This window comes from Salvia hispanica, chromosome 4 (genome assembly GCF_023119035.1).
Source record: "Salvia hispanica cultivar TCC Black 2014 chromosome 4, UniMelb_Shisp_WGS_1.0, whole genome shotgun sequence".
Taxonomy (NCBI): domain Eukaryota; kingdom Viridiplantae; phylum Streptophyta; class Magnoliopsida; order Lamiales; family Lamiaceae; genus Salvia; species Salvia hispanica.
Window position 1 is genome coordinate 46335906 of NC_062968.1, and position 20398 is coordinate 46356303.

Sequence of the window (20398 nt, forward strand, 5' to 3'; positions counted from 1 at the left end):
TGGGATAAAAAAAAATCACAAAAATCCAAAAAAAACGTCCATAAACGGCTCTATTTTTTGGGAATCCAAAAATATATTTTTTTTTAATTTTTTGGTATTATTTTGAATTATTTATGAATTTTTTTTTTAAAAAAAAAAGCTCGTGCTCAGCGGCACGGACGGACATCTCTGTTAGAGTTATAAATTCAAATAAATAATGTGGTTAAGTTTAGGTGACAATTAACATTTAATGTACATATTTATTGATAATTTGATATTCAATAATTCACTTAATAGAAACAAGAAGTCGTGCATAAGAGAGAGTTCCAAATTCCAATACAAGTGTGGCAAACGAAGTCATTGCTGCATGAATGCATCTATTCATTCAGCACTAGCTACAAATTAAGCAGAAACTAATCGAGGTAATTGTCATTCTATTACTATTACACCCAACAACACATGAGTGACGAGTCTACTCTAAATCATAAACTGCAATAGACGACATCAACACACTCCCCATCCAAAGCTTCCCTTCTCTCTCCTCCACTTCACTTATTGCTCTAACTACTCTTCCCTGTCTATCCTCCAAAATCTGCACAACCTTACCATCTTCGCTGTACTTCACCACCGCAGCATGCATTCGCCCTCCAATATGCATCAGGTAATGGATCTTCCCAGATATCGGAAGTTTCAACCAGACATGCCGGAGCTTTGGATACACACCTAGGATGTGTGCGTATATGCTTCTCCGACAATGGATTGCTACCCAAAACTCCCCCTTCTCATTTGTCCGTACATTGTCTGGGAATCCCGGGAGCATGGCAAAGGGCTCCCATGTCCCTGCCTTCTCGCCTTTCAACCAGTATTTGATCAACCTACACAAATTGAATATACATAATTATCCAAGATAATATCCATTCTGCAAAAATGTACTCATGTTCAAATTTCAAGTTGTAAACACAAATAAGCATTGCACATACCTCCCAATCGAACACTCACAGAACACGAAGAATGAACGATCGTTGCTTAAGGAAATGCCGTTTGGAAACTGTATGTTCCGGACAAGAACAGTGGTTTGTTTTGTATGTGGACTGTACTTGAGCACCCTTCCACTATCCTCGCTAGAGAAAATCAACTGGAGGAAGTTCCTGAGATGAGCAGATACTAGTTAGAATCAATCAATCCTTATCTCTAAACCTCCAAACTAAAAAATACACCTCTTTCACTATGAACTGATGATACCTTCTTTTGTACTTGGTGCTGCTATCAGTAAAGTAAACGTTCCCTTGATCGTCAATGTCTAAGTCATTCGTGAATCCCAGGGGAACGCCTTCCGCCTCGGTGGTGAGAGAGGTGGCCAAACCACCCTCAGGGCCAACCTTCATCAACCCGAAATATGCATCAGCAATGTACAAATCACCACTCTTGTTGTCAAATCTCAGCCCCAAAGGCCTGCCACAAATGTGCTCATTCTTCATGTAACTCAGCACTGATGGCTTCCGATTGCACACGCCCGATGACCTTAAACAACAGTATAATAAGATCAGACCAGGCCATAAACAAAGTACATGAGCAAACTACATCACATTTAAATTATCAATGGAGATTGGAGAACAACTTCCCTCCAGAAAATTAAACAATTCAATTATCTAAAAACTACAGATAAAAAAAGAAACACTAAAAGAATCACCAATTAGCGGAAGTGTAGGCAAAGTCAATCCAGTTGACCCCATCCCAGAAAATGATCCTGCCATCAGCGACACCGGTGTACGGGCCGTGGCCCTTGGGGTCGAAAGCAATGCTCTCGGGGCCCTGCACCTCATTCAAAAACCTAATTTCCGATTTCTGGAGAAGATTCTCGCGGTCCATCTCGGCAGGGAGAGAGGACCACGGAGGCATCTCAACTGTAACCGACTCGAAATCGGGGAATTCGGAAAGAGCGGAGTGGCGGAACGGATCAACGGCGCAGTAGAGCGCCAGCAGGAAGAAGAAACCGGCAAATGCTCTGGCAGGCGTCATGGGCAGCGAAAGCAGAGGATATAATTAGCAAGGGATATGGCTATGCATGGGGTTTATATGAAAACGGTTTGTGAGGTAAGTGTGCATGAATAGTTGGAGAGGAGAAATGAGTGCAACCGCCAACCAACCACGAGCTTATTCCTGCATTAATGATGTATACGAGCTTAGGGTTGTTTGGGCCACGCTATATGTTTACTCCTGCAGTCCTAAGTATTTATTCAGTCAACTCATGCATTTTCACTTCACATACTTAGATAAACACCTAACATTATATTGCTACAATTTTATACTCCATATCTTATCATTAATAGTGCCAAGTACTGTTCGATTTGGTTCTTATTTATCGCAAATTAACGTTTTCTATAATCACAATTATAGTAGTATGATGGACTACGTGCATACATTTAATTAAAGTTTATGTGAGTACAATTGGTATATTATCGATATATAATTCTACTTCATAACTTTTGATATTTTTTTTTTATTGTTTTCCATAACTTTCCTTTTTTCCTAATTTAAACATATAAATTATGAGAGTTTTTCTGATTTCCTTCTATAAACAGTTACAATCAAAATAAAATCATTTTGTGAATTGGTCTAATTTTTCTCTTTTCGAAGTTGTAATATTTGGTGTTTTATTAGACAATAAATCCTTTTCAATTATACCCAAGTATTTCTAATGTCTTGAAAAATTATCAAATTTTAAGAGATTTTGTGAAATAGAATAATTATGATTTTTATCTTTCAAATTGCTTTTGATTAGGATGATGAGTGTTTATGTTTTCATATACTCCTATTACTTAATTTTTGTGATTTAATATGATTATGTAAGAAATTGCATAATTTTATTTTGATTATATGATTTTATTAGTGTAAATTGTGTGATTTTAATTCTTGATGAATTATTATTTAAAAATAAAGAAAATTTTAGAAAATATTGAAAGTTTGTGTATCTGTAATCAACTTATTTATGTGTGGAAGCAATTTATAGGTTGCCATAAATAATATGTCTGCATATATAGATTTACTAAATAGAGTACTAGTAATAAAAATGAAAACTTATTTTTTTTTTCTTTTTCTTTTGAAAATAAGATCAATAACGGTACTCTATCTACCTATTAGATAGAGGTTTCACAGCGTTAATAACATTAATTAAAATGTTAATAATCGACCTTATTCATTTAAACTTATCACAATTATATTAGTAGTATTATATACTCCATTTAAGCCCAACAAAAGACTAATGTATATATATAAGCCCAATTTTGTCCCGTGGAATAATTCATAGTCTGTAGCCCAAACAACTAATGTATTTATAAGAGCATCCCCGAGGGAGGAGGTAAATGAGAAGGTAAACAATGATAACCACCAAATTTATCTTTTTATGATGGAAGGTAAATGGGAAGGTAAAATACATTTTCCCATATTGAGGAGGTATCTTTACCTCTCCATAGAAGAGAAGGTAAAATAGAAAAAACTGATTTTGAGATTGGCGGGAGAGAGAAGCGGCAAAATCTCAACAATATACCTATTTACCTTTTCAATATACCTTTCATCCTTGGAGTTGATTGCTTTTTGGGAAGGTATATTGCACTTTTTGAGAAGGTATAAATATGATATATCCTTTTCATTTACTCTCTCCCCTTGGAGTTGCTCTAATATAACTTCAAATTCATAATTTAACGGCAGCTACACTGAAGGAAAAGAGCATGAAACAAAAACAAAAACAATAATCTCCTCCCATGAAATTAGGTTTGCATAATTAGAATTGGAGCTTCAATTCCATATCTAATGTTTGATAATGCAAAAAATTTGAGTTTGGAATTGAATCGAAATTTCAATTTCACCTAATTCCATATTTAAAAGTGAACAATTAAAATTTTGAAATAATTATAAAATTGAAAGCTAAAAAATTCATAGAAAAAAGCAGAGAAATTGAAATTCATTGGCCCTTGAGAGCAACATCATCATCAGGGGCGGCGAGCAGTGTTTGAATATCTGAATTAATTTAATTATCGACTGAATTGACCGTGGATAGAGTTCATATTACTGAATCTAGTAGAGTACTACAAATTCAAAAATTTAAAGTAAAGTACTCCATAAATTTAGAGTTGCGAGTGCAGTTTATCTCGTTTATATTCTTTTTCTTTTAATGAAAAACATAACTCATAAATGTGGTCAATATTTCAAAGTAGGAGTACTATTTATAAATGAAATGTGACCACAAATTAGGTTTTGCTTTCCCAAAATTGTAACGGTTGGTGTGCCAACCATTTATATGCATTTAATTTTCAATTTACATTTATTATTATTTTTATTTCCTTACAAAAGGTTAAAATCTCAACCCTATGGGCTTTCCACGTTAAGGTCTGACGGTACTATAAGGAGTGTTCAATCAGAGTATGCAGAGGTCCGCTAAGGAGGAGTGTCATATTAGGATATCAGGGTATGTAGTGGCCCGCTAAGGGGAGGTCCGTAAATGATTTTTACATCCGTTTTGTATATGTTTGGTGTTGGTGGTAAAGATAACAATTAGTATTAAAAGTGTAAATCAATTAATTATATTATAAAAATAGATATAACTAGGTTATTGACATAATTATCAGTTATAAATTTAAGATAGTTATTAACTAATACATGACCTGAGATGCAATGTACATGACATGCAATACTTTTTAAAGTGATAGGAATATCAAATAACATGTTAAGTACCACTAGCCCAACGCTAGCAACCTCAGACAAGAATTGGTCTCATTAATTTGTTTTCATCTGCGGTAGTGCTTGGTGTCGATAAACCAATTATCTTGATACACAAAGTTGTTGACCTCCTTAGTGATTATGAAATCCAAGCAGCTTCCATCGTATTTGCTGAAGTCCATCACGACAACATGGGCAACTTAAATCTTCTTCTTCTTGAAAACTTTTGGCTTACGGTAGACCTTCGCCACATGGTCATGTTTGCCACAGTTGTAGTAATCACCCCAAAATCTCTTGGTTTGCTGCTTCCTTTTTCCTTTGTTCTCAGCATAAGGGATAACTCATTTGTTAGAGGGAGCATCTCGTTCCAAATGATGGCCTTTGATCACTGATCATACCTTTCACCTTTTGACCATTTTTAGCACGTCTGACTCAGTGCGCAACTTAACGATTAAGTCTTTAGAAATCATCTCCCATCGTTTGTGCTTGAGGTAGCTCTTGAAGTCTTTTCAAGTTAAGGGCAATTTCTAAATCACTGTTGCAACAATAATTGCGTCTCGAAGGACTATCCCATCGACAATGATGTTGTGTGCAATGAGTTGGAATTCTTGTACTTGATCCATGATAGGCCGATCGAGAATCGATCATTTTGTAGTTCAAGTACTTAGAGACTAAACTTGCACCCAACAATTATATGTAACCGCGGTCATCAAAAATACGTAATCATGTATACTCCTTCCGTCACTTAAAAATATGAATTATTGATGGAATATGAGTTTTAATACACAATTGGTAAAATAAGTGAGATGAATTGAAATATTGTTAATAGAGAATAAGTTCCACCTCATTAGAGAAAAAAAAAATTCCTAAAATAAAAAGTTCAGAATTTCAAGGGATGTATTAAAAAGGAAATAGTTCATATTTTTTAAGAACAGAAAGAGTATTCAACGTCAACAATTACATTTGAACATAGACTTAAGCAGCCTGCTCATGTTTTCAAGAACTCTACAAATATATATGTACACATAAACAACAATGTTTTCGTTCTCTAAGACCCTCTCCAGTGGTACTCCAAAAGTAATCCGACTTTGAGTTTTTAAGTAAAATATACACATTTTTTGCTTTAAATTATAATAAACCTGAATCACTTTTCAAATTTTATGAGTAAAAAATATGTAATGGAAAAAAAATATTCCTTTAAGTGTAAGTTTAATAAAAATAGTTAGAGTGAAATTATTATTTAATTTAATGTAAATAGTTGGAGATAGCTTACTCTAATATATATCGACTCATTAAACTCATGTTTCTGTATTTTTTTTTTCAATTCGATTAAATTAAGAAAAAGACCTAATTTGTTTCCGTATATTTTAGGTAAGTTAAAGTCGGAGGATTATAAGTAAACGGTTCTCCGGTTCTTGGTTAACTGGAACCAGAACCGGTCGGTTAATTGAGGAACCGGAACTGGTTAAAATACGGTTCTAGTTCCGGTACCGGTTCTAACTTTTTAAATAAAATCGGTTCTGGTTCGGAACCGGATCCGACCGGTTCCTAACCGAGAATCGGTTTAAATTCAATTTTATTTTTTATAATTTAATATACTAATAAATCTAATTTAATTAAATTAATTTTGAATTAAAGTAAAATAATGTGAAACATTGAGTGATTTTTAGATTTAAACAGTGTTAGATTTACGAGCTCTATTTTCTGAAGTATTTAAAATGTTTAAACCATGATACATTGAATCTACAATTATTTCTCTGATCCATTTTTTATGAACTAACTACAATGAGTAGGACATCATAAGTTTTTTTTTTTTTTTTCCAAAAGAACTTATACAAATACTCCCTCCGTTTCGCCATAGTTGAGGCGAAACTTTTCGGCACGGAGTTTTAGAAAGGAATATTGGGTGTGTTAAATAAATAGATAAAAAAGTAATAGAGATAAAAACGTAGAGAAAATAAAGTATAAAGTGAATAAAGTAGAGAGAACAAAGTAAGACAGAGTAAAGTAAGAAAGAGAAAAAAGTTACCATATACAGAAATGACTCAACTATGAAGAAACTTTCCGAAATGGAAAAATGACTCAACTATGAAGAAATGGAGGGAGTACAATATCATTTCGTGTGATAGAAATTTAACTTTATAACAAAATTATGTAACAATTCATTTAACATACGATTTTAATCTATTTGTAATAATTTATTAACTGTTCCGTTATAAACCAAAAAGTCACAACAAGATCAATTAGTATTGGAAATTCCAATGAATATTTGTTTAGCCAAAAAAGGGAAGATGAAATTCAATTTTAAAACTAATTTTTCAAAAAAATTGCTAAAGTTTATAACTCCTATTTTTGTATTAAAAAATTGCTATCATAAACTAGTCCGACCTACTACACTTGGCATCACTTTTATCCATATATGAATAGAGTAAAGTGTTGGAACATATATACTAAAAAGCATTTTTCGAGTTTATTTTTGAATTTGATAAATTGCTTGTATATTGTAAACACTCTTCATTTAATGAGAATAATAAATGTTTTCTTCACACTGTGTATTTTACTTTAATGGGTATTGACCGTATTTAATTATATATTAAATTATATAATTAGAACGCCGGAAAGTAAAATCAGTCTAAGTCTTCTACATTGAAGGTTGGGTCGTGGAACAGGTCATCACAGTAGGTGGCCCAACCGGTACCTTGTAGAAGTAAAACTTTTTCACAACTTAGATAGGCTTTGGCTACCTATCGTGAAAGGTTGCAGTGCCCATCCGAAAGTCGTCTTACCTTGAGAATGACTAGTAACACTGGTGTGGTATAGCATTGAATGGATCTAAAGTATAGACACGTCTTTGTTGCTATCTACTGTAAGACGATGTCTTGGAGATTTAATATTTCCTAATCTTTGTATAATATAGGACACACGTTATTTAATCATACGCTGCTTTGACTTATCAATAGGTGCGGGTTTTTCGTAACCCAATATTCCTGATATCTTGGGTAGTAGTAATTAATAACTAGTATGGTGTCAGTTTTATTATTACATTGAATCGTGTGCCTGCGTGGTTTGACTATATCCCCAAGAGGTGTTCGAGAGAAGTTCTATTATTCGGAAACCCGGTCGGTTTGGATTTAATCCAAGAATAAATAGAAAAGGAAAAGTATATTTTAAATATACATCTCGTACTAGACAAACTCTTGGAAATAAAAAGATATTAATTAATTTAAAGTCTATAGCAGACTACAAATTAATTAATGGATATAGAAAGTCTTAGACACGGGAAATAATATATTAAAGAGGTTAACCCGGATTGCTTGTAATCACGGATTGGATGGGCGGTCAATATTTCTTCTATAGTGGCACAAGAAATATTCCATTGGCCTTATATTAAATTATGGGTTATAATTTAATTAGTAAAGAAGGTCCAATGGGGAGGCCCAATCCAAGCCCCATAGATCCCTAACCTAGCCCATCATAAACTCTATAAATAAGAATGTAAGGACATGAGACAAAGGTAATCACAAACCCTAGCCTCCACACTTGGCTTTCTTGTCTTCTCCTTCAAGATTCTTATAATTTCTAAGAGATTCCTCCCACAAGGAATTTAGATCTATAGAGTTAAGGGTCATAGGTTAGAAGATCTTTGGTCTTGCATTCACAATCAAACTTCAAGATCTACACGTGGAGAAGTAGCAAGCCACTTCGATTCTTTGGAGAATCATTGTTGTAAGTATTCAACAACATAATTTAATTTAAATTATGTGATTAATTGCGCAATTATATGTTTCTACATGTTCAAGCATGAAATTGAATCGACCCACATAATCACCTAAATAGATTCTTTTGTGGATTTATTTAATTTGCAATTTCCGCTGCGATTATCCCCAACATAAAGGCCAAAAGTGGTCCCTAACATATGGTCGTTTTATCAATTTGGTCTTAAACATTATCTTTTTGATTATTTGGTCCCTCACAAATGAACTCCGACCTGAATCGGTCCTCCAATTGACGGAACCGTCAATAATAGACGGTCAACGTCATTTCTGCCGCCAACCACGGCTTCGGCAACTCTCCAACTCCATCTCCGCCCTCTTCCGACGCCACCTCCGCCGCCTCGTGTCCCTCGTCTCGTATCCCACCCTCTTCACCCTCACTCTCCGCCACCTCCAATCCCTCTTCCTCCTCCACAAGTCCCTCCTCGTCGCCCGCCACCTCCTCTCCAACCTCACCCTCCTCACCCACGCCATCCGCAACCCCACCGCCGCCCCTCCCCCGCCGCCGCCCTCCGATTCTCCGCCTACATGAAGCTCAGAGACCTCAACGCCGTCCTCCTCCTCTGCGAGCTCCACCACCACGACCCCAACTTCCTCGACGCCCTGCCTTCGTGATGGCGCGCCATCCTCGCCGAGTCTCCGACGGTGTCTACTGCGAGGTCCTTGTCACTCTCGACGGAAACGTTATGCGGTCGGATTGGGTGCGGCGGGTGAAGAGGGTGGGATACGAGAGGAGGGACACGAGGCGGCAGAGGTGGCGCCGGAAGAGGGCGGAGATGGAGTTGGAGAGTTGTCGAAGCTGAGGTTGGCGGCAGAAATGACGTTGACCGTCTATTATTGACGGTTCCGTCAATTGGAGGACCGATTCAGGTCGGAGTTCATTTGTGAGGGACCAAATAATCAAAAAGATAATGTTTAGGACCAAATTGATAAAACGGCCATATGTTAGGGACCACTTTTGGCCTTTACTCGAGTGTTATTGTATTGTTGGTTTGTATATTTTGTGTATTTATTTGAATTTTTAGGTATTATTTGTTATCTTTCTAGATGTTGGATTATTTTTTTTTAGTATTGAACTATTTAAAATTATAAATAAATTTAGATTAAAATTACACCTCGGTTTCGGTTCAGAACCGGAATCGACTGATTCTTAACCGGCTGGTTCCAAATCGGAACCAATCTGTTCCAATTCTAGGATTTATGAAAATTTAAAACCAATTAACCGGTCCGGTTAGAAGCGAAACCGGCCGAATAAGGCCTAATTATAAATCAAAAGTTGTGCAAACAAAACACATCACGTTGTTCAAATCTATACAATTGAATCCATTTGCGTCTCAAGTGTCATGTCTACACATTTCTTTGTTGTTTGACACATTATAATACTGATACAAATCTATATGCTGATTTCCATAAAGTTGATGTCTTTTATTCTTGAAACTCAATACGTCACTAATTAATTAACCCCATTTTCATTTTTAAGCATTTGTATTAAGAAATAAGTGTCACTTGTATACTTTCTTGATTCTAAATTACTTAAAGTTGTATTCTATGTTGGGCCCTCCCAAATTACGTGGTATTATATTTTATTTTTTGCCAAAAATCTTCTTTTCATGATTTCTCATACTTTATTCCTTATTGTTGCTCGAACTCTCTTACTTTAATCTAATTTTTTTACTTAATGTTTCTAAATATTAACCTTTTAAATTACATATCCAACAGAAAGGATTCAATTACCTCGAGACAAAGAAGAATACTCCTTATATACTCCCTTCTACCATGTAAAGCATGAATATTTGGTTGGACTCTTCTACCATGAAAAGCATGAATATTTGGTTGGACTGAGATTTTAATGCATAATTAGTAAAGTAAGAGAAAGATAGAGAAATGATAGTAGAAGTAGTAGTAGTGCAGAGTGAGTCCACATTATTAGTAGTGTAGTTAGATTTCCAAAAGTAGAAAGTTCATACTTTTCATGGACGAATTAAAAAAGAAATAGTTCATCCTTTTTCGGAACTTAAAGGGATTTGAGTATCAAATACTCCCAGAATTTTTTTTTTACTTTAATTTAATGTTGGAATTTTTACTTGGTGGGAGCTATCATTTTCACCAACTATATGAAAAATATTGATGGGACAAAAGACATTCATATGCGTGTGATGTTCGGTTAAATCCTTTTTAAGTTAGCGTCAGAATCTCAATTTTGGCTATTCGGAGAAAATCTCATTTGGTGATTCTATCTAAATTGTAGCTCTTCTTTAAGTTGTGTATTTATATGAACTAGTATCACGCCCGTGCGATGCACGGATTGATTTAATTTCATCACTGTAACTTCATATTTTGAACTAATTAATTACTTAAAATCAGATACAACTATATGATCTCATGGTTAAAAAATCACAGATGTGTAATACAATTTAAATGAACCATCCTAAAACATACAATTAAACAACTTTATAAATCAACCAAGTGCTTTAAAAATCATAGATGTATAAAGCAATTTAAATGACCATTTTATTCTATATCAAAAAACAATAATCATAATTTTATATTGTATTAATGTCTACCACAAAACAACAAACATAATTTTATATTGTATTAATAGACAATATAAATGCTTCAATACCATACACATCAATAAGTAGAGATAATCATCAATACTAAAGAGTCAATAAAATATAGAGATAAAGTAGTTAAGTATGGGGGACATAAAAAAATTTACAATACGAAGTTCATAAGGTTTGGAAAATTTATTTGCATCAATCTCCTAGATACAAATTAAATTTTCAAAATATTCACACAATCTCTCTCACGAAAAAAAAGACATGTTGCTTATTATAATAATGCATGAAAATTATTTCCAAAGTCAAACATAAAAATAGTTATAAATTAAACAAACAAACAAATAATAAAACATTAATCTAACGTAAACACATTGTCAAATCTTCTTCTTCACTCAGATGTTAATTTCTTCTGCAATATACTTCTGCCGCAGCTTATGTATCCATCCCATTTTCTTCTTATTCTCGATCAATTGGAGATTCGACATTAAATTCATTATCTCAAAAGATATAGTGTTACTTTAAGTTTTAGATTAATAATTAAATAAAGAAAATATTGGTAGCTCAATATCAATTATCGAAATAAACTACAAATCTCAAACTTACATGAAATGATTTAAAATTTATGCTTAAACAATTACCACTAACACCGCAATCCACGTAGTATGTATAATCCCTGCATTTACATAAATAATGATAATTAATCAAATCTATCCAATCGAAAGATGAATCCAAAGAATAAAATTTATCGAAAATTCAGTGACATGTAATAGAAAATAAAGAGTGAGTGAATTTATAATACCACATGTCATATTTTTATAGTTCAAAAAAAGAATACGGATCTTAATTTAAATGAAAAAAAATATCAAAGAAGACGTTATAGATATAACTAATCACAAGATGTTATTTTTTGTTGATTACTTTTTCCACCCAAGCTTCCTTGAACTCGACGATGAACTATAGCCGAGCAATTAGGATCATCTACACACCCAAAGACCATCATAATAAGCTCTCCATTTACATTTTACATACAAAATTCACCCTCCAACGTATCAAAAAATATGAAATGTAGGGGTTGCTTGAAAATTCTTGTCACACAATTACAATACTCAACTATTGCAATGAGGACAACTTCAACGGCCATTCTCTTTTCCTAAACTTGTGGTAAGAATTTTGCTGAATACAATATGGTATTTGCACCTATGGACCATATATTTATAGCCATGAATTCAAATAGGATAAGTTAATTCTCTAATTATGTAACGGTGCTAAATTTACATTATTCAATGCTAGTTAATTTCTAAAATTAAACGCTAGTTATTTGTATGCAATTTAATATTTTAATTAGTGGAAAACCGTTACAATAATCATTGAGAATTTAAATGAAAATTAGTATTACTTTATTTTATGGTGATTACAATTACGTTGATATCAAATTCATAAGAAACGTTCAATAACAATGAGTATTTAAAATTTCACCCAAAACTTTTAAATATTCAATATTTAACCCAAAACTCGCATTTTATATATGTATAGATAGATAGATGCGAAATGAAGGTGATCAAATAATTTCCTCACACCATATATTAAGGTCTACAATCGGCAGTTACATGATTTTTTCAATTATGGATTTGAATTAGGTGTAAAACGGTTGTAATTTAATTATTTTTCAACACCAAATATTAAGGTAATTCAATGGAGAACGGTTTCCATAATCATTAAGAAAAGAGACTATTGAGTGCACGACCTCTTCAATTTTTTTTGTTCTGTAGAGCGGTTACATCATTTAAAGATAATAAAATCAAGGAAAAAATGTTACCAAAACTTATAAATATTAAAATCTATACTCAAAACTTATAAATATTTCAAAAGAAGGCTGAAACTCGCTTTTTATGTCATTTATTTATTTAGATTTTTGAGGGGACATTTTTTGCCACACTATCATTTTTGGTCCTTAACACTTGAATTTTTTTTTTTGAGGTGGAACTTTGGACGTTTTTGAAAAATAACTCACTAATTATTCTCTTTGGTGTGGTGACAATGTAACGTAAATATACATATATACAATACGGTGATAACTATGTGTTTCTGCATGTAATAGCCATTGGAAGGAATTAGTTATTCCATAAATATTCAAATTGATCCCCTAACTTATTAATATTCCCAAATGAGGACAAAACTTATAAATATTTCTAAAAAAGGTCAAAACTCGCCTTTTATATATGTATAGATTATTATGATGGATACAATGGAATAATAATGACATCAAATGATACATATACGTAGTGGCTATGATGCATCAGCCAAAATTTACGAGCGTTTATGATTTATGCCGTCGATCTATCAATTTATGCTCGATCATTAGCCATCAATAAGCATTATTAGCCACTTCTCTCACATAAGGTAATCCTTCAAAACCGATTAAGGATAAAGTTAGATTTTTTTTGTCAATATTCTCTAGGCACAAATATATGGAGCAATTAAAAGATAAAAGTCGTATCTTAGCAAAAACGTTACATTTTCGAATCGAATCATTTGATCTCCTGTTGATTAATGTTGCATAGTAACCAAAGAGAAGTTGGAACTGTGAATTTATGTCTTTAGATGCCTTGTCCTTGTCAAAATGTACATGATGGCAATTGATTGTTGATTCAACAAGACTAACAATATTTTGGTTGAACATAGAAACTTCTATTTCGCTATTCTAACTATATTTAGTTATACGAATATACTAAATGTGTACAATCAATCAATCAAAGTAAGAAAACTGTCGACGAAATAAAAATAAAATAAAACTTGGCTTTTCTCTTTCAAGAACTTAGGTCTTCAAATGAGTATTACGTTGACACAAAATTGATTGTATTGTTACAAACTCTAATCCCAAAACATTCCGAAATATTAATATCTCGCCCCCCTAGTCCGCTGCAGAATATGAAGCAATATAAATACAAAAACCACATCACTCCACCCACTCATTCTCTCAATCATAATATCCCCCACCCTCTCTCTCCAAACCATCTTTCCATAAATAAAACACCATTCTTTTCTTTTTACAAATCCCATTACTAAAATACCACTAAAATTTTGCATTCCCACTTCTCTCTCCCACCCATTTCTCTCTCCTCATCTAATTTCCATTCAGTTTTCTACACTCATTTCTTGCCCTCTTCTCTCCGACTACCATAAAAACAACACATTAATTATACATTTATCCGACTTAAATACACACACAGTTGCATAAATATATTGACCCCTCCCTCTATCTCTTGGCTGGATTTATAATTCCTCACTTCTTGATCCTTCAGCCCTTCTCTTTAATTGTTTTCCCTCTTATTTTTTAGAGAAAAAACACCATTTCCTCCGGTGATCTCTCCGGCTAAGATGTCAATGGAATTGACCGCTGAGCCTGTGTGTTATGTTAATTGCAACTACTGCAACACCATTTTGGCGGTATAATTTTCTTTCGATTTATTTTACTTCATTACCATGTAGCTAATTAAATTTCATGAAGAGATCAAATTAAAGCTCAATAACAATAGGGTTTTCGGAAAAGAGCAGCCTTTCCCTTTCTTTTGTGAAACACCCAGTTTTTGGTTGTATGTTTAATGTATTGTTGCTTAAAAAAGCAAAAAAAAAAAAAAAAGATTCAAATTTTAAAGCACTCTCTGAAAAATGCAGGTTGAGAATTGTGGGTTCAGTGAAATTGTTGGCTGTTTTCGATTTACCTATATATGGTATGGTATTTTATGTTGATTCTTACTAAAAAACAATTCTGTCTAGAAAACTGTCGGATAAGTTATGGTGACAAGAAAGCTAGGAAGTTATTATTACCCAGTTCATATTTTATGTACCAAGAATGTGTGTTTTGGCCAAAGATTTGATTTTTTCTCTTAATTTCGCTTTATTTTTGGGGTTAAAGGGACAAGAAATTGAAATCCCAGCAACCCAGAAAGAAACCTACTTTTCGTTATCTGCAGCACTCATCACATTAAAGAACCATATTTTAGATGTTAGTACGTATTTTTAATAGTCAATATGAACCCTATGATCTTGTGGTTTTTAGGGTTCCTCTTATCTGCGTTCAAACATTGAATTTAATTATTGCTGATGCAGTTTTGTCCTATTTTTTTTTATCATCAAACACCTTAATTCATGACTCATCTAATTTCTCTTGAAACTTTGTTTTTTCTTGCCAGTACATCAGTCCACTAAATACTCATACACCTTGTCTGAAATGGGTGTTTCTGTTCACACCCATTTAAATTTTTCCCATGAACTTTTTTATTTATCTCATCATATAAATTTGTGTGTTTTATGTTGGTTGGACTCTTAGATTCCAAAATAAAATCATGATTATTTCATCAAAGTGTGTGTGTTAACTAACAAGATCGCTCTTTTTTGGTGTGATTGGAAATAAATTTGGCTTAATTTTACGGTCTGTAAAAAAAGAGCAGCTAATTGACAAATTTGCATACGATTAATTGATGAGTTTTCCTCTTCGTTACGGTCTTTTGATGAATTCCGTTCCAGTCACATAGCTTTCCTCTCTTTCTATCTCTCTCTCTCTCTAAAACGCGCACACACACAGTGATCACTGATGGTGTCAGTGTTGCAGGAAAAAGTCAGTAGCACTGAAAAGATGAGAAGAGAGAGATTTATTATAAGGGGAGTAGTATTAAATATATCTTGGTTATTGTCCACATTTGAGTGCCGTGCCCATATATTCAAGAATTTCCCTCATTTTTACACATTCTGATAGCTTACTTTAACAAACCTTCATTATACAACTACTATATGATCAAACTAACAAAAAGAAAGATGCTTATACATATATTTACATTTTGCGTGTGTCTATGTATATATATCTTATAGGTGAGATGAAAAATGAAAGTAAATCTACTTGTGTTTCTTCAATACTTCCCATTTTTGAAAATATGGTGTGACAAGAACTTGCCCATTTTTTGGTTGAAAAGAATGGGATATCTTCGCCGCTCTCTTTAAGGCGATAGATTTGTCTTCTTGAGAAAACACACACAACATACAATAGATGGGTAATTTGTTGAGCCTAGGGTTTAGTTTCATGATCAAGATTTAATTTATTTTTATTTTTTTTGTGGTGGGTTTTATATGTGATAGATGGAGATTGTGTGCAGGTTAATGTTCCATTTGGGAGCATGTTTAGTATTGTAACAGTGAGATGTGGGCACTGCTCAAATTTGCTCTCAGTCAATATGGGAGCTTTGCTTCAGTCTGTTCACCTCCAAGATTTCCAGGTGTGTGTAATAACATGAATGCATACATATATATGTGTGGTGTGTTAATTCTCTTTTTCCAGTTTCACTCACCAAGAATTCGGGACTACATTTCTGCGTTGTAGATACATAATGATGATCCCAAAATGCAGAATTATAAGTATAATCGAGCGTATGTGTGACTTACAATTTCTGGCTGCCACCAAAAAAGTTTAGAAGTAGATGGAGATGCATGGTCCCAAAATGAAGAATTTAACTTTTGATGAGGTGTATTGTTGTATTTTCTGTAACAATTGTAGTAGAAGAAAAGCAGAGAATTTGAGGGATGTCCACCTTCTTAATTTATAATTTTTTATTTAGTTCAACAATATGGAGTATATAAGTAGTAATTTAACAACGCATTATCCTAGTCTGTTTTTGATTCATTTTTTATAGTAGTACATAAGATCCGACGAATTTGCGCTATTGTGGTCGCAGAAACAGCAATCCTTCGCAGCCTTGGCTGCCGGTGTCAACAACGCCGCGGCCACTAGGGACAACGGCTCCTCTTCAAAGTGCAATAGATACGGTTCTCTTCAAGTTGACATTGAACAGCCTAAGATGCCTCCAATACGCCGTAAGAGTTTTTTTTATTTTTTGTTTTTTTAATCTATATAGTCGTCTGATTATATAATACTACTACTTGGATTGGATTTTAGTCTTTTACTCCCTGGTCCGCCATTTATAATCTCAGCACGAGATTTAAGAAATTATTTGACTCTGTGAATAAAAATGAAAAAAATGAGTCCGTGATAATGTGGACCCTACTTTTATAAATTAATTTTATAATAGAATGTGAGTGTAATGAATTAAGTGAATGACAGGTCCATTATACACATTGAATGAGAAAAGGTGAATGGGACTTATTGCAAACGGTACAAAATGGCAAAATGAGTATATGACCCTTCTAATATGGAGTACAGTATAAATTATAGATTGATTGTTGAAGTAGTTTAGGATGTGAAAAAGAAAAAAGCCATATAGTTTGGAGAGACTAATGTACTTTAAAGTAAATATGATGAATTCAAGAGAGAGGATTAGCTGACAAATTTAAACATATATGAACTGTTGTGATAGTGACATAACATTTCAAGACAAGTCATGATCTGCAAAGAGCAGGAGACTCAAACATACATAGGCCTGGTACTTTTATGAATTAGGCAATGCCTCTTTATCTTTATACATAAGATATAACCACTTCACCCCACCACTAATCAATGCCTTATAGATCATGCTAGTTTCCTAAAATATCCATTTTATTTTATTTTCATGGACATTGCAAGTGAAAAAGAATAAAGAAGTCTTTAATTTAATTGGTACTCCCTATTCCCTTTGGTAGAGTGCATTATATATTTAATTTGGTGTTATTTTATATCCAGATCTCAACACGATAAGCCTAAAATTTGTAGGACATTTAATTTCCCTCTATGTTCTCATGGACGTGTAGACCTAAATACACTCCTAGCTACTAGAATGATTATTCGGTTTCTATATATAAATTTTGTACGTGACATTTTGTTATGTTCATTATTAGAGAAATGTACTACTCTCTCCGTCCCACTTAAGATGACACGTTTTCCTTTTTAGTTTGTCCCAACCAAGATGACACATTTCCTTTTTTGGAAACTTTCTCTCTCCAATTAACACACACAACCACTTTTTTCCACCCCTATTAAAATATTCACATTTCTTTCTCTCTCTATTTTAATACTTTCACTCACCTTTTCCTCTCCAATTAAACACATTAACCAATTACTCCTAAAACCCCGTGCCGGCTAAGGAATGTGTCATCTTAGCCGGGACGGAGGGAGTAATAGAGTTTACACTAGAGTTTTGGAAGTAGGACATAGTATACTCCGTGTAGGAAGTGGATATTATTTAAATTTTATTTTCAATAATGTTGATAACTCCTATATATATTTTTTATTAATTGTGTGATGAATCATGGTTTCACAGCACCAGAGAAAAGACAACGCATTCCATCAGCGTACAATCGTTTCATAAAGTAAGTTGTATCATCGTCTTTTTGCTGTGAAAACACACTACACAATAAATTATTAAGTTGAGTATATGTATATGTATTGTGTTGACAGAGAGGAGATTCAGAGGATAAAAGCAACCAATCCTGATATTAGCCATCGTGAAGCCTTTAGCACTGCTGCAAAGAACGTAAGTTTTATTCAATTATTTCTTCATATTAATTCAAGAGAGAAACTAAAACATTTATAATTTTCTGACCTAAAAAACCAGATCCCTAGTGGGATTTTCAAAAATCATATAATTAGTCCTTCCTCCATCTTAGAGAAGATGGATGACCCATTTTTGATACCATACAAGATTTTATACACTTTTATTTTAAGGAGTTTAAATAAAGAGAAAATGTTATTGAGTGTTTTAAACTTTTAAAGTATTATGAAACATGAATAAAGTAAGAGAGAGAAAAGATTGGTGAGTGATTTTAAAATATGAGAGATGAATCAAGTAAATGAGAGAAAATATAATTGAATATTTTTATTATTTTCTAAATAAGGGGTTTGGGACGGACAAAGAAAAAAATAGGTCTTCAATGGGATGGAGAGAATATCATAAAATACATTCAAGTGGCAAAATGTGAAATGCAAAATAGATGCAAGAGTGTAATAATCATTTCATAATGTGTAGTTAATGATGTACATCTATTAAGAATTATTGGCCTTAGTATAGTGCAAAACCAAAATAAATAAAATACATAAATGAACTATTGTTTGTTAACTAATAATTCTTCAAATATTTAAAAGTTGCATTTATAAATATATAGCGTCTGTGGATAATAATTATCCATAATTTTGCCTTACATGTCTTGAAATTACTTCACATACAATATACATGCATCTTCATAATCAATTTGTTCACATCTCTTTTTTATCTGTATATCATAGTAGAAGTTTTGGTATTTTAAGTTAGTCTTTGTACAAAAGCTTATATTATCACAACGGATCAAATATAATATTGTCTCGAATTGAGAATATATAACCTTTATTAAAACAAATTTCTTAGTACTCCCCTAAATTTAGTTGACATTTTTTTTTTGCATAATCAGAAAACAATTACAAAAGTACGAAAACTATGCGTCAGTGATTTTGATATTGTGTGATATGCAGTGGGCACATTTTCCTCATATTCATTTCGGATTAAAGATGGAAAGCAACAAACAAGCAAAGCTGGATCATCCAGTTGCAGGAGAAGCCACGCCTAAAAAAGCTCTTGGTTTTTAGTAAGATTACTTGTGCAAATTATTTTTAAAAAAATGCATATCTGAAGATTTTGGTCGTCTGATCCCTCTCACAACAATTATTTTTAATTCGTAAAAATGATAGTATGAGGGGTTTGACACCATATATATATGTTCAACTCGTGGGTTGCAAAGATGCAATTTTTTATCTTCTCTATAAACTACTTTAGTCGAAGAATTAATTCAGTTATTTGAAGCCAAACATGATAATATATATGTATATGTCTAAGCATCTACGTGATTATTACCACTGTGTCCTATTTATGGGTTTTAATACTTGAAATCATATATATGTTCATTTGTGCATGTATATAGTAGTAATACGTTTACTTAATTTGCAACTTGCTGGCGCATTTTTATCTCATTAATTTCCTTGTGTATATATAATTTATTTTATTTATTTAATTTAATGTTGAATAACGTATATAGCTCTCTTTGCATACTAAACAAACATGATGATTGGTGCAATTAATATTGAAAAATCTCTTTCTTTATTTTTATGTTTTGGAGTTCATTCTGTATATATTTTGTTCAAAATTATGTACTAGTAACTTTATATTTTGTGGAGTTTTAAGATATTCTATAAGATAAAATTTGTGGAAGAACATAATTAGCTTAGTTAATAAATTGCTTCGTAATCTATGAATCCAATGTCAGTACAACAGCACAATGCTGCTAAATACTGGGAATCAGAATAAACCTAAGGGCATCCACGATGAGACACCCTAAGCGATGCCCTATGCATCGCCACATCAGCATTTTATTCTCCTCCTATCCCACCTGCGGTGGGGCGGACTATAGCCCGCCCTA

At 33.1% G+C, this 20398-nt stretch overlaps 2 protein-coding genes across 2 annotated transcripts; one reads left to right on the top strand and one right to left on the bottom strand.

Annotated features, from left to right (window-relative positions):
* Positions 1–246: 246 nt before the first annotated feature.
* Positions 247–1998, bottom strand: LOC125217859 (protein STRICTOSIDINE SYNTHASE-LIKE 3-like). Its single transcript, XM_048119423.1, has 4 exons — positions 1670–1998; positions 1222–1500; positions 960–1127; positions 247–854 (listed from the first exon to the last, which is right to left on the bottom strand). The coding sequence occupies exons 1-4, from the start codon at positions 1996–1998 to the stop codon at positions 452–454; spliced, it is 1179 nt and encodes a 392-aa protein (XP_047975380.1). The 3' UTR covers positions 247–451.
* A 12024-nt stretch (positions 1999–14022) lies between these two features.
* Positions 14023–19922, top strand: LOC125219874 (axial regulator YABBY 5-like). The gene is made up of 6 exons (XM_048121961.1): positions 14023–14476; positions 16180–16299; positions 16756–16894; positions 18274–18322; positions 18411–18486; positions 19458–19922. Exons 1-6 carry the CDS (start codon positions 14408–14410, stop codon positions 19569–19571), a joined length of 567 nt encoding a protein of 188 aa, XP_047977918.1. The 5' UTR covers positions 14023–14407; the 3' UTR covers positions 19572–19922.
* Positions 19923–20398: the final 476 nt, after the last annotated feature.

Coding starts and splice junctions, on each gene's coding strand:
- LOC125217859 (XM_048119423.1), bottom strand. CDS start 1,998: ATGACGCCTGCCAGAGCATTTGCCGGTTTCTTCTTCCTGCTGGCGCTC. Junction 1,128..1,221: donor AGCACCAAGTACAAAAGAAG/GTATCATCAGTT, acceptor TGCTCATCTCAG/GAACTTCCTCCAGTTGATTT. Junction 855..959: donor TGTGAGTGTTCGATTGGGAG/GTATGTGCAATG, acceptor CAATTTGTGTAG/GTTGATCAAATACTGGTTGA.
- LOC125219874 (XM_048121961.1), top strand. CDS start 14,408: ATGTCAATGGAATTGACCGCTGAGCCTGTGTGTTATGTTAATTGCAAC. Junction 14,477..16,179: donor ACTGCAACACCATTTTGGCG/GTATAATTTTCT, acceptor GATTGTGTGCAG/GTTAATGTTCCATTTGGGAG. Junction 16,895..18,273: donor TAAGATGCCTCCAATACGCC/GTAAGAGTTTTT, acceptor ATGGTTTCACAG/CACCAGAGAAAAGACAACGC.